Source organism: Dama dama, chromosome 9 (genome assembly GCF_033118175.1).
Source record: "Dama dama isolate Ldn47 chromosome 9, ASM3311817v1, whole genome shotgun sequence".
In the NCBI taxonomy this organism is placed as follows: Eukaryota; Metazoa; Chordata; class Mammalia; order Artiodactyla; family Cervidae; genus Dama; species Dama dama.
Genome location: NC_083689.1, coordinates 88,876,098 through 88,891,240, shown reverse-complemented (window position 1 = coordinate 88,891,240; position 15,143 = coordinate 88,876,098). Strand labels below are relative to the sequence as shown.

At 36.3% G+C, this 15,143-nt stretch overlaps 1 protein-coding gene and 1 pseudogene across 8 annotated transcripts in view; both read left to right on the top strand.

Annotated features, from left to right (window-relative positions):
• The window catches only part of TMEM161B (transmembrane protein 161B), a 72,085-nt gene extending 64,871 nt beyond the window's left edge, over nt 1–7,214 (top strand). For all 8 annotated transcript variants that reach the window (XM_061151971.1, XM_061151975.1, XM_061151979.1 and 5 more), the window contains 3 exons: nt 3,251–3,425; nt 4,666–4,762; nt 5,918–7,214. In XM_061151971.1, the coding sequence (XP_061007954.1) occupies nt 3,251–3,425; nt 4,666–4,762; nt 5,918–6,195 (550 nt within the window). In that variant the 3' untranslated portion in view covers nt 6,196–7,214. The remainder of the gene's footprint in view (nt 1–3,250; nt 3,426–4,665; nt 4,763–5,917) is intronic.
• A 4,476-nt stretch (nt 7,215–11,690) lies between these two features.
• LOC133062914 (something about silencing protein 10-like) lies at nt 11,691–13,284 on the top strand (annotated as a pseudogene).
• Nucleotides 13,285–15,143: the final 1,859 nt, after the last annotated feature.

The following is a 15,143-nucleotide window of genomic DNA, read 5'->3' as shown; positions in this document are numbered from 1 at the left end:
ATGTTCATGTTTTTAATTATAATATTAAGACTTTTTAAAACATTAATAGAAATATTTAAAAATGTATCATAAAATGGAAATTACAGGTCATCATTTAAACTTTTTGTGATCTTCAATAATGGCTGTGAATTCTTATTACTCTGCACTTATATTCTCTTGTACAGTTGTAAGTTTTTGTGCTTTTTCACTTGATGTCCAGTTGATATCTGAGATTTTTTTTTGTTTGCGCTTGTTTTTAAGACACTTTGTACATTTCTGTTATTTTTCCTTAATTGTGAAGATTATAGAGGAAAAATTTTATAAATGGAAGTTCATATATTCAGCCCGTTAAGAGTTATTAATATTTTCCACATTCACTGTTTTTTGTTTTATTTTTTTATAAAGTATCTTTTCAAGTAAATCAGAAGCATAACATTTTTACCCCTAAGAACTTCAGTATGCCTCTCTAAAAAATAAAGATATTCGTCTACATGACAGTGTTGTCATACCTATCAAAATTAAAAATACAGCCTTAACATTGTTATCTAATAGTAGGTCCTATTCCTCAATTAGACAGCTGTACTTTAACAGAAGAAGGAAACTAACAGTTTGTTAAAAGGCGTTAGTAACTATACTTGATATGTTAACCCATTAGCCTTATGGAACTATATTAGAGTAATAAAAAGATTCAGGCAGAACTGGTTCAAACCCCAGTTCTGATCCTCACTAAAACTGTCATTTGAGGGAGATTATTTAACTTCACTGACCCTCTGTTTCCCCATCTGGAAAATGAAGATAATAGTATCTACCTCACAAGGTTATCATTGGAATTAAAGAATACATGTAATGCAACTGGCTAGAAGTAAGTGCTTAATAAATGTTCCTTCCACTGCTTTGCCTTATCAAAATTAAAATAGAAAAACTTGACTAGTCATTGATTCCACAGTATGCATTTTACATTATATATTTCTTTTAGATCCTGGTACAGATTTGTGTTGGAGTAAGTGTAGAATCAGTGATGACCATGATTTTTTTTTTTTTTTTTTAACACTTAACCTTATTGAACTAAGAAAGTATACTTTGAAGTCATAATATTTTTTCCCCACATAAGTAAGCTTTAATGGTAATTTCAACTTGACAGGTTCACTCTGAGTATTTAAAAGTAAATCCTAAGGATCGTAGGGTTCTAGACTAAGGTAGAGAATCTGCTTGCAGTGCAATGCGGATGACCCAGGTTTGATCCCTTGGTCAGGAAAATCCCTTGGAGAAGGGAATGGCAACCCACTCCAGTATTCTTGCTTGGTAAATGATGGAAACAAAATTATGGTCTTATCTATGCTCCATTTTATTCCTTTTTTATTTGTTAGATCATTATATTAAGTGATTAGACAGCAGTGGTTTTTGATTTTTGTTTAAAATCCAAAGCCCATGTGGTAGATTGAGAAAGAATGGCTGCCCATTAACCCAGGTCCTTTTGTCTTTCACATGGAGTAAATGGTTGGTCAAAGGCCTTTATTTGTAGTGAGAAGCAAAAATGGTTAGAATGTAGTTTCAACCCAGAAATGTATTTAAATTCATCCATCCATGTGTTCTGCTTGGGCATCAAAAAGTGAAATGCAGGCAGAGTCCATGTGTGCTTATAACCTCTTAAGAAAACCAAAAGAGAACATGTACAGTGAAACCTAGAATGGCTTCAAGAATTTGGAGAAATTTCTTCTGCCTTTTCTTTACCTGCATATTTTGCCCCAGCTCATACTCCTTCCTGAGATACACCATCATATCAATTTACCAAATCCTTATGAAGTTAAGTAAGCAGTCTGAATTAGAGGTACTAATTAGATAGCTATTAGTAGGACTGTTACCTAAATCCTGAACTCCTCGTAAACAGGGCAGATATTTTTTGATTCACTGCCTCGTAGCATTCCCTTCATTTCTATTACCTGGCATCCTCAAAGTGTATATACTAGCTGTCTTCAGAACTCTACCGCCCAAGCCCCCTGGTTGCCCCACACCAGGGAGCAGTGTTGTCTGCAGGCCCTGGAAGGGTTCAAGGCCGCGGCTGGTCCTAAATCTTTGTGTACTCCCATTCTCACATGACTGATGCTTTAATCTTACTGTTCATTATAATGCAAGTGTATTGATAAAAGTTTGCCTCTGTGCTTCCTAACCAACCTGCATTTCTCATGGCCTTGTAAAAAGGAAACCAGAAAACAGCATGCATAATAAAGCCTTTGTTCCATCCCTCTATCACCTCCACTTCATAAATAGTTCAACCAGAACTGTGTCCTTTCCCATCTTCTCCTCCTTTCCTATTTTCCTGTGCTGGTTTTCAGCTTTATTTCCACAGGCAGCTAGTTCTGTCTTGTAGTTTTAGTCCCTTTCCTAGGTGCTTACACTGGACAGAAGGGGGTCATAATAGAGCCTATTTTGGAACAAAGTGTTGGTTTTACATCTTTTCCCACTCATTCTTCTTTATAGCCATCCAGTCTACCCTCATAGTCTTTAAGAATTTGGGGGAGACCCTTTTAAGTTCCACATCCTGTCTGGCAGATCACTAGACACATTTCAGCAGTCATATATTTAACTACCTGATATGTACTAGAAATTTGAATAGAGTCAGGCACATGTAAGCATTATCTTCAAATTACAATGTTATCTTTTATCAAAGCCGAAACCATGGTCTTTTATAAATGTTAAACCCCTAAAGGACATCAGAATTTACCTCTTCTTTCCAAAGTCCTTTAAAGAACATTTGATTTTATTGTATTATATCAGAATTCTTGATCCCAGTCAGGAATTGAGCAGAGTTGAAAGATCCTACTCAGGTGTTTATGTGATCAAACAAAACTGTAGCCAGAAACAGATGGGTTGTTAACTTGATAGTTCATGGGCAAGCTCCTGGGGTTTCCTTCCTTCTTTCTTGTGGTCTCCCGTTTAAGAACTCCCAGCTTCCCTTTTTGCTTAGTCATTCCCCTACCCCCACGCTGGGAGGATGGATAGAGAAAGGAATCCCAAGTATTGCTGTCCTTTTTTTCTTTTTGACTTATCTGGTACTTCTTTGTTTCTTATTCTGGTACTTCATGCATTTGTTATGCAAGTGAAAGTATCCTGTAAGTCTCAGATAGAATGGGACACTTATCATGTCTTCATTTGTAACTAAGTCTAGATTTCCTTGTATTAAACATCTTATCCAATGAACATTAACACATAAAACTAGCATGCCAGCATTTTTTGGTCTTTGAGAGCACCATATCAACTTTTTGATCTGTAGAATGACAGAAGCTACCTTCGATACTCTGCGACTCTGGTTAATAATCCTGCTATGTGCTTTGCGGTTGGCCATGATGCGTAGTCACCTGCAAGCTTACTTAAACTTAGCCCAGAAATGTGTGGATCAAATGAAGAAAGAAGCAGGGCGAATAAGCACAGTTGAGCTTCAGAAAATGGTAAGTTTTACACTGTTGTCAAAATGAAAAATAGCAAATACTGACGGCGCTAGCGGTAAAGAACCCACCTGCCAATGCAGGAGATCCGGGTTCAAACCTGAGTCGGGACGATCCGCTAGAGGAGGGCATGGCAGCCCACTCCAGTGTTCTTTCCTGGAGAATCCCATGAACAGAGGAGCCTGGCAGGCTGCAGTTATGGGGTTGCAAAGGATCGGACGTGACTGAAGCAACTAGTACCACATGCACAAAAATAAAAGTGTTTGGTTTCCTTCAGTAGTAGTTTCATTCCATGATATTCTTATTATGAACAGATAGAATAATCTTAAACTGACAGATGTCAGAGACATTAATCTGATTTTGGTGTTAGGTGAAGAAAGGGTCTCAGTTCCCCTTCCTGCCTTAAGTATCATGCAGTTTGGGTTACAAAGCTGTGGTATATCTACGTTTGCTAAATGGGACTCCCCTAACTGATCTGAAATCACTGATCACAGTATATTGTATAGCTTTTGTGACTTAAAGAATAGGGAATACTAGTTTTAGTGACTAAATGTATTCCTTTTAACATTAATCCAAGTACTTGAATGTGGAACATAAATTTTAACTTAATGGAGATTCCAGAGAAGGAAGGTGCTAGGAATCCATCCACCGTTGTAATGGACTAGACCCACAACCCGATCAAGTCTTTTTAAAGAAAGGTGGTGTCAGGTCCTCTTGTTTTTTACTCTTGAATTTCATCTTGAATCTATCAAGATTCAGATAACTTTTTATGTTTTACCTTTCATGTATTTTCATACTTTGAATTTTACTTCAGTCTAATGTAAATAGGGATTAATAATTTTATTTATGAGGGGTTTATTTATGATTTATTGTTATTTACTTTGATATTTTAGGTGTCTTGTCTTCAGAGATTTTAGCATTTTGTTTTATATTTGAAATAAGTGAATATCTGCCATTTGAATTTCAGTGATTTTGTTTCTCCAATTTGTATTAATCACTTAAGTATTTTTAAGGGATTTAATGCTTTTTTCGTATTTTAAGGAACCTTCAAACAGAGCCTTTCTGAAGTCAGTTTGGGGGCATTTATAATGAAGTACAAATTTATTTCCAGTTAGCTTTCTTCCCATGGAAGGATTATTTATCTTTTAAGCGATTCAGTTTGATGATTCAGTTTGATATGAAAGTTTAACTCGTCCATAACACGTCAGCTGTGTTAGAAACTTTACGAATGCTGTCGTTCCAGGTCGCTCGAGTCTTCTATTACCTCTGCGTCATCGCGCTGCAGTATGTGGCTCCCCTGGTCATGCTGCTTCACACAACCCTGCTTTTGAAAACCCTAGGTAGGCATATCCTGGCAACTGGGAAGCTCACTGCTCTACTTTCTACCTGTAATTAATCATGTTTTCTGATACCTACAAAGAAATATGCCTCTTAAAGTTGATTCTCTCTTTAGAAGTTTTATGAGGAAACATGGGAGCCTTTCAGCTCTAGAAGTTGATTCATTGATTTATCTTCTTGATTTTGAAAACTCAGACCCTTATGGTTTTATAATGTTAAAAGAATTGTTTGCTAACGGTTAATTCCGAGTAACTTGAGTGAGCACTTTTTAATCTTATTATTTTGTATTTTAAGATTGTGTTAGTGCATAATGTTTAAATTATTATGAGGTACTTTTAAATTTATGAATTGTAGGATCTTTTGGTGAGTTCAGATAACTTACGTGGATAGAATAAAGATTTCTCCATGGCAGAACAAAGTTCCTCTATAAGTCTGTTCACTAAGCAATCAAGCCCCTCTGTGGTATTACTCAAGAATTATCTATTACCAAGTTGATTATTTCTTTGCTTAGATCTGGCAGTCTGCCAGTGTGGGGGTTTTAGAAGCCCAAAAGAATTAAAAGCATTGTTGGGTAGACTTATAGATACTATAGAGCTGATGATAGATGTAAATAATCTTTCAGGAATCTCTGGAACATAAGAGTAGCTCAGTGGTAAATTATATGACTCATAACCTATCAGCATAGGAAAGTATATGATGAAAAAATTTCTGGAAGCTATTAATAGTCTCTCACATTGGCTTCATAGATAGTTTCTGAGAAAGAAATTACTCTGATATCCTAGAGGTAGAAAAGATTCTAAGAAGTTACAGGATTTGTTCTGTCACTCCGGTAGAGGTAGTTGATTCATGGATTATACAGGGAAGAGAATGTTTTTGTTATTTTACCAGATTTTGAGGCAGTTAATTAAAAGTAAATTAGTTTTTGGTTTTTATGTGTAGTTCTACTGATAAGGTTAGATTATAGTCTGGTCAAGTTAAGTGAATTTTCCCTAAGTGTGTAGAAAGCTTATTATTTTATTTTCAACATAAAATAATTTGTTGTGCCACTAAATTTCTTGTTCTTAATTTGAAATATAAGTTAAGGAATTTTTTTTTTTTAACAAGAAGCTTTGGAATTACTTACTCTTCAAATTTTATTTGCATCTTTAATTTTCTAGGTAATCATTCCTGGGGGATTTATCCAGAATCTATGTCTGCCTTGCCAGTGGATAATAGTCTACCCTCCAGTTCTCTTTATTCTGAATTACCATCTGCTGATGGGAAGATGAAGGTAACTGTTACACAAATAACAGTGGCACTGAGCAGCTTAAAAAACATTTTCACTCCTCTGCTTTTTCGAGGACTTCTGTCTTTTCTGACCTGGTGGATTGCTGCTTGTCTCTTTTCTACAAGCCTTTTTGGGCTTTTCTATCACCAGTATCTCACTGTGGCATGAGTCTCAGTTAACAAAAACGGATATCAAAGTCACACTTTGAATTCAAATATCGTACCCTTGAAGGGCCAACGAAAACCAGAAGAAAGCAAATACAAAGGAAAGAAACCATATCAGAATATCTTGTTTTAAATACTTCCTCTGTATTCTCAGGGTGGTTTAATGGTATTAATATTTTAAATTATAGAATAGATTGTTAACTGCTATACTATGGTATTGAAATTTTAACTCCTTGCATTAAGGGATGTGAGAGGCTATCTGCAGGTATAATACTTCCGATGACCTTGGTTTACAGAAACCTCCATCAGTCTTTGAAACTTCTCATATGACTCCAGTTATTGATTGGTTCTGTTAATGGTATTAAGGTACTGTTAATATTCGTAGTAGCTGCCTATAGAACAATCTTCAAACTGAGCCATGCTTTAGGGGAGGGAAGGGAGTTAAAGTCACTTCTGTTGGTAATATACCAGTCACTCTTCAAACAGCAACCACGGCAAAATCCAACAGAAAGGAAGAAATAGCTACTGTATATTACAGTAAAGAAAGCTGCATAGAAATTTTAAATTTAATGGAGATGTACATGCTTGATATTTACAAGTACTGCTGCTTGAGAGTAGCAAGAGTATTGCTTTAAAATGCATTCTATCCAACTTGAGGGATCTTTTAAATGATTGGCTATATGAACATTTGCAGTCTTGCCATTAGGTTTGGACCTCCCATATTTTATTTTATTCTATGATCCTAAGTATATTTCTTTTTAATAGTCTAAAAGTATTTATCAATGTTGATCAGACTTTTAAAAATTACTTTGTAATCCTGCTGACTACCTGTATGTATTGTACATATATATATATTATATATTAAATATATAATATATTGAGATTATAAAAGATGAAAATATTGGATTCTTATAATATTTTAAGTTGCTGAATGTATGTTAAAATGTGATTGAATGAGATGTGTTTATATCTAGAAATTTTCTTTCTTCCTGGAATGAGATTAAAATACATTTTGAAAATTCATCCGAGTTAAGCAGTTTATTTGTGTTGCCTGTGTGTGAGAGTCTAGAGAAGGAAATGGTCTTGCCTGGAGAATGTCCATAGGGTCACAAAGAGTTGGACACAACTGAAGCGACTTAGAACACACACATGTGTGAGAGTACTTCCGATTTTATAAATACTTAGGTGATTGCTCCCCAACTAAAATTCTTTTCCTGTCATTAAAAAAAATTAGAACCTTTCCCACTCTAGACAAATCTGGTATCATTTAAACCTATGTTATATAGGACTTGTTTTAATTTTTTAGAGATTTTATTTGCAATGTTTTTACTTTAAAGGACAGAAATTGAAGTAATTTGAGAAATTTTAAAAAATGGGGAAAGTAAATTTTTTTGAATGCTTTTTTACATAGGGAATGAATATAAGAGAGAAACAGGTTCCTCCCCCACCAAATGTATAGAATTTATTGGTAAATATTCTTGCATTTAACTGTCTTGTGAGGCTGTGTATTATGTTTCAGTGCTATTGTCACTACTGAAAGCGGTTTTGAGACTCTTCCTTCTTTTGGCATTATTTTCAAGCCTTGTGGTTCATATTCATTTGAATAATCTCAGTATAGCAAATTCCTATCTTTTGGTGTAGATTAAATATTTTGAAAATAGCTGATATTTTGAATAAGACTGAGTAATAAAATAAGTGCTTAAGTTGGATAAAGGTCTTTGAAGAATTGTGAATATAGCCTAATGATAGTTCATGTGTGTTTCCAAAAGAAGCATAACAAATATATCTTGAGATATCAGCATTACTAAAATAAGTATCTTATAACAAGATTACAGTGAAGTATGACATTTATTTTGTATATGAAAGTTCTCACATGTTGGACTTGGGAAGAAAAATCTCTCGTTTATAACCATTCTTATTTAAAAAATTATATTATGAAAGTTACAATTAAAGTTATTTTGATTTTCAAAGATTGTATAGTGGAGTTATATGGAGGGAAAGGAATAGAATTCATTATTAGATAGACTAGCATGTGTTTCTGAAATACTATTGATTTCACTCTTTTTAAACTGGAATTCTCCCTAAGTATACTATGAATTTATAGAAGCCACTGGTTAATTGAAGTGGTGGACTTAGTTTATTTAGCCTTTTAAAGCAAATTTTGAGAGAAAGATGATTATAACTACTAACTGGTCAATTTAAGCATGTTGTCTTTGTATCAAGGATTATATTAAATGCTGAAGGGTTTGTACTTTATGTAAACTGAGTAGTATTTTTAAGTCAAGATATAATCATATAACAATGGTTTTTTGATACATGTATATGTTGCAAAGTGACTGCAAGTAATATTTTTGAATATCCCAAATTAGGTCAATAGAAGTGTTTTTTTACATTGGACTCTAATCAGTATAAATGCTTCAGAAATCAGTTGTTTTTATTTTATATCTTTTCCAGATTAACTGGGAACCCATAAAATCTTGCTTCCTATGATCTGTACAATGTTACTTGACAGTTTGTTGGTTCCTGCCCCCCAGCCCCTGCCCATTGCACTGTGAAAATTAGAGCTCTGTTCTACTCCCATTGATTTGTCCAAAATGAAAAGCATATAATTCTATCTTAATATTATATTTATTTTGATTATCTTTGGTATTTTCCCCAGAATTTCAGTTGTTAACGCATCAATGACCAATGTATCCTTGCAGTGTGGGCTCATTGTCTTATTGTTCCTGATATAAATATCATTGGTAAAATAGTGACATTTCTTCTTAAGTTATGATTCAGAAGAGATATTCATCTGTTAGTAGAATTGATAGGTCCAGGAAGCAATAAGTAGAATTCATTATGAAGTCTGTAATGGGAACTTAACTGGGTAGATTTTATTCTTTCAAATGAAAGATTAAATTCTCAGTATTGCAATGCTTGGGATCTCAACATTCTCTGAATTCATACACACTTTCTGAGCTATCTTATAATTGAAAATGCTCTATCATGGTATATGGCTATTCAGCAAAATAAAACTAAGTGACTTTTGAATGTCGATCATCCTGTGTCTTCACAGAGCTTTAGGTGGCTTAAAGAATCAGATTTAAGCACACAGTCCTAGAGCTTGAACCCAGTGTCTCAAATAGTCCTACATGCTCATCATCTAATTCCCATTTGTCTCATTATATCTGTACTCTGAGTTTATAGCTGAGCTGATTATATGCCATGAATACTCCAACATGGACATTAAGCATTAAGGATGATCAAACAGCTGATGTCAACCTTTCCCCTCTTTTTTTTTTTTTTTTTAATCTTTAATGATTCAGAGAGTTTGTATTTTTTCTATTCTGTTGTTCTGTTTTTTCTTTCTTTTAAAACTCCCTGTATGTAGTTTTCCTCTCCTTTCTCCCATTTGGCGGAAGGCTACCCATTTTATTAAATGAAGTAGCACGATTTTGTAGCAAGAATGTTGATCTTAGAATCAGGAAGCATTTCTTCACATCCCATTTTTACCTGCAATTAGTGGTTTTTTTTTTTTTTTCCCCACTTATTAGGCATTCAATCCATACTAATGAAATAAAACTGAATTATCATCACTGTTGACCTCAGAGGGGTGTGTGTTTATTAGTCTCTCAGTCTTGTCCTACTTTTTACGACTCTGCGGACTGTAGCCCGACAGGCTTCTCAGTCCATGGAATTCTCCAGGCAAGAATACTGGAGTGGACTGCCATGTCCTTCTCCAGGGGATCGAACTCGGGTCTCCTCTATTGCAGACAGATCCTTTGTTGTCTGAGCCACCAGGGAGAACCTCAGGTTAATCGCGTTAAATAAAGTAAATAGTTTACATTAAATATATAACTGTGTATTTCCAAATCTGATATTGACTTCTGTTTATGTTAGCATGAGAAAAATGAATTAACTACTTTTGGCTTCAGGAATGGTTACACATCATATTAGTTAGAAGACATTCATTTACTGTTATTTGAGAATGACTTTACAAAGAAGATTGTCTCCAGGAGTATTTTGGTTTGTACTCATTTAATTCTTTGTTCAATAAATATGTATTCAGTTCAGTTTGGTTGCTCAGTTGTGTCCAACTCTTTGGTGACCCCATGAACTGCAGCACGCCAGGCCTCCCTGTCTCACCAACTCCTGGAGTCTACCCAAACTTGTGTCCATTGAGTCGGTGATACCATCTAACCATCTCATCCTCTGTCATCCCCTTCTCCTGCCTTCAATCTTTCCCAACATCAGGGTCTTTTCCAGTGAGTCAGCTCTTCGCATCAGGTGGCCAAAGTATTGGAGTTTCAGCTTCAACATCAGTCCTTCCAGTGAACACCCAGGACTGATCTCCTTTAGGATGGACTGGTTGGATCTCCTTGCAGTCCAACGGACTCTCAAGAGTCCTCTCCAACACCACAGCTCAAAAGCATCAATTTTTCAGTGCTCAGCTTTCTTTATAGTCCAACTCTCACATCCATACATGACCACTGGAAAAACCATAGCCTTGACTATATGGACCTTTGTTGGCAAAGTAATGTCTCTGCTTTTTCATATGCTATCTAGGTTGGTCATAACTTTACTTCCAAGGAGTAAGCGTCTTTTAATTTCATGGCTGCAATCACCATCTGCAGTGATTTTGGAGCCCAGAAAAATAAAGTCAGCCACTGTTTCCGTATCTATTTGCCATGAAGTGATGGGACCGGATGCCGTGATCTTAGTTTTCTGAATGCTGAGCTTTAAGCCAACTTTTTCACTCTCCTCTTTCACTTTCATCAAGAGGCTCTTTAGTTCTTCTTCACTTTCTGCCATAAGGGTGGTGTCATCTGCATACCTGACGTTATTGATAATTCTCCTGGCAATGTTGATTCCAGCTTGTGTTTCATCCAGCCCAGCATTTCTCATGATGTACTCTGCATATAAGTTAAATAAGCAGGGTGACAATATACAGCCTTGATGTACTCCTTTTCCCATTTGGAACCAGTCTGTTGGTCCATGTCCAGTTGTAACTGTTGCTTCCTGACCTGCATATAGGTTTCTCAAGAGGCAGGTCAAGTGGTCTAGTCATTCCCATCTCTTTCAGAATTTTCCACAGTTTATTGTGATCCACACAGTCAAAGGCTTGAGTGGGTAGTATTCCAGAAACTGCCGTAAGTACATCGGTAAACAGCACATCAAAATTTTTGCCCTCTTGGAGATTTTTTATAAACAAAGATGAATATGAATCACGTGTGGGATAGGTTAGACAGTGATAGCTCACTGAGCTACTGAGCAGGAGTTTGGTGAGGGGGTTAGGGCGTCAGGGAAAGGAGAATATGAAGTTGGAGGGTTGGGGTTACATTTTGAAGAGTCTTGAGGGAAAGCCTCACTTGAGAAGAAAATTTCTAAATAATGCTTTGAAGGAAATGAGCACCATCACAGTGTTTTTCTTATATCACTGTGGTTCGTTGGTCAACAAACTATCCTGATTACTTGGATTTTGCAAAGTGTGAGGTCACTCAAGAAATATTTTAAGAAATGAACAGATCCTGGGGACCGGAAGGAGATGAAAATGTCGCATCTGACTGGAGCGCCCGCAAGAGGAGCGTGGTGAGAGATCGCGTGGCTGTTACAGCTGCGAGTTGCTGGAAGCGTGGCTCCTGCGCAGAGGTCAGGTGGCTGAAAGCCTGAAGTCGGTGTAGAAGCTGAGACCGCGAACTCTGGTGGGAAGATCCGGGCGGCGCGCGCGGAGCGGCCAAGTGGGCAGCTGTCCGAGCTGAGGCACGTCGCGGCCCAGCGGACGAAAATGGAGAGGGCTTAGAATCTCCACCCTCCCCGGGGAACTTGAGCTACTACCAAGATAAGGTAGATGATTTCCGTGAGGCCCGATCTCGGGCCGCCTTGGCTAAGGGCTGGAGCGACATAGAGAGTGGGCACGAGGAGGATGGCGAGGAGGAGCAGGAGGTGCTTGCCCCAGGTGTTGCCGATGAGGACGATGAAGATGGAGAAAGTGAGGCGGGTGACGATGAGGATGGTGGGAGCTCGGTGCAGAGTGAGACTGAGGCTTCTGTGGATCCCAGTTTGTCGTGGGGTCAGAGACAAAACTTTACCACGACACGGACTATGGCTCCAAGTCCCGAGGCCGGCAGAGGCAACAAGAAGTGGAGGAAGAGGGGAGAGGAGAAGGCACAGCTCATTCAGCGGCGCTTAGCCCAAGCCCTGCAAGAGGACGATTTTGGAGTTACCTGGGTGGAGGCTTTTGCAAAACCGGTACCTCAGGTAAATGAGGCTGAGACACGTGTCGTGAAGGATTTGGCGAAAGTTTCCGTGAAAGAGAAGCTGAAAATGCTGCGAAAGGAATCTCCAGAGCTCTTGGAGCTGATAGACGACTTGAAAGTGAAGTTGACAGAGATGAAGGATGAGCTGGAGGCACGGCTACAGTTAGTGGAGCAGATCATCCTCCCTGGAAAAGGAAGCCAATACCTGAGGACCAAATACAATCTCTATTTGAACTACTGCTCCAACATTAGTTTTTATCTGATCCTGAAAGCTAGGAGAGCCCCTGCACATGGACATCCTGTCATTGAAAGGCTTGTTACCTACCGAAATTTGATCAACAAGTTGCCAGTTGTGGATCAGAAGCTGTCCTCTGAAGTTCCTCATCTGCTCACACTTAAAGGTGGTGCTGGAAAGAAAGAACTGAATTTAAAAGCAAAATCCATGGAGGCCAAGCCAAAACCAGTTTCAGAGACTTCTGCTTGCTGCCTTGGCTGTTACAGACCTTTCTGGTGATTCTGATTTTGATGAAGAAGCTGCACTGAAATACTATAAAGAAATGGAAGAGAGACAAAAATTAAAGAGAAAGAAAGGAGAAAATAGTACCGAAGAACAGGCTCTTGAAGATCAAAATGCAAAGAGAGCCATTACTTATCAGATTGCTAGAAACAGGGGACTTACACCTAGGAGAAAGAAGATTGGTTGGCATCCCAGAGGGAAACACCGGGAGAAGTTCAGAAAAGCCAAAATTCACACAAGAGGCCAGGTTCGTGAAGTTCGTAGGGAAGAGCAACATTATACTGGTGAATTTTCTGGCATTGGTGCAGGAGTTAAAAAGAGCATTAAGCTTAAGTAAAGTTTTTGCTTAGCTTAAGTCTTTTGGCAATAAGTTTGGATCAATAAATTTATTTTTAACTGGTTAAAAAAAATAAATTAACAATATTGTATATTCCCCTTTTCAGTTGGTGCATGGTACAGGAAGGATTATAACCATTTAATCAAAGGCCTCTTATTTACTAATGAACTAAAATATGCAATAAGTATAATCTTCTGAGTCTACTTTTTCTAGTTTTTCTGTCAAATGCTTTTTAACTTAATTTGGACATTGTAACATTTTATTTCAGTATAACTTTTTAGCTCAAAGGGTTTCTAAAGAGTTGAAGATGTGTCCATTTGGTAGTAGACAATATGATGTGTGTATGACAGATTTTACCCATAGTTCATAGTGTCAGATACTCTGTTACACAAAGGTAACATAGCTGATGATGAATTTGGATTAATAATATCAACATTTTAAATATACAGCACAGTTTGAATATATTAAGTACCCATTACTAAAGAATTAAATATGAGGGAGATATATTTTTTAACATCTATTTGGTTTATTTGAAATGTATTCTGTTTCTGAGCTTCTACAGTGAAACAATTTGTACTTAATGGGAATTCCAAAAGACTAAACAAATGAAACCATGTTAGTTGGCTTACTTTAATTAAGTGACAATGATAAGATTAGGAATTACTGTAATTGTGTTTTGTTTATATGTGTATACTTGTTTCTTTTCTATTTTTAACAGTTCCTTAAAACATGAAATGCAATTTTTTCCCCACATGTTTAAATTTCTATCATTCTAGTACATGGTCTGTGTACCTGTTTTGGGTAAGTGACTGACGTCTAAAGTTGATAACCTGTCAACTTAATAGTCTGTTGAAACTGAGTATCCTATTACAGAAAGAACTGAATTATAGAAATAAACAAAAAATTTATTTAAAAATTTTAATAACAATTTTTAATTTAATAGTAAAGTTTTCAAAGAGCAACAATGGAACTTTAACTGTTGTCACTAGAGTAACTGGGTATCCACATTAAAAAAATGAATAAAATGTTTTATTTTATGAATCCCTGTCTACACACAAAAATTAATTTAAGAGGCACCATAGTTTCCACTGTAAAAAATATAAAGTTTTTAAAGGAAATAAGAGAATATTAGATCATTTTAGAAGTAGAGGTTTCTTAGGACACAGTTTTAACCAGAACGTTTAATGGTAAGATTTCATAGAGATTAAGTTTCTGCTCATTAAAAAAATGTGTTAAGAAAGTAGACATGTCATAGTTTGGTAAAATATTTGCAAAACGTTAGACAAAGGACTCATGTTCAGGATAAATGAACTACTAACAAAAAAAGAATGGGCAAGAAATATAGATAACTTCACAGTTAAACAAAAAGCACATGAAAAAGTACTTAATCTGTAGAAATTTTTATATGATCCCTTGTTATAGTTTCTTATATTTATTGCACTGAGTTCAACTGAGCTTCTTAGATCACTAGGTTTTCATCTCAGGCCAAGTTAAAAATTGACTTAATTTTTCCATCCTGAGGAAAGAAGTAGGAATGCAGTTGCATTGCATTGTTGGATTTTACAATAATTTTTTTGATAGCTCTTTCTGCAGAAAAAAAGTGTTGAAAGAAAAATATGGTAGATCTTTAAAAGTTACCTGGCTCAACCACAAAAGGCTTTTCAGTTACATGGTCAAATATATGCAGTAAATTTTATAAGTTTTCTTTGCCTTTTAAAGTATTGATTCTGCTTGAGAATATTAAAGTTCTTGGCAGAAGTAGTAGATTTCAGTTTTAGCATTTTAATGGAAGATGACTCTGGTCTTGTCACTTTATTTGAGAATTTGGAAGTATCATTTTTGTACTTAACTGGCTTGCA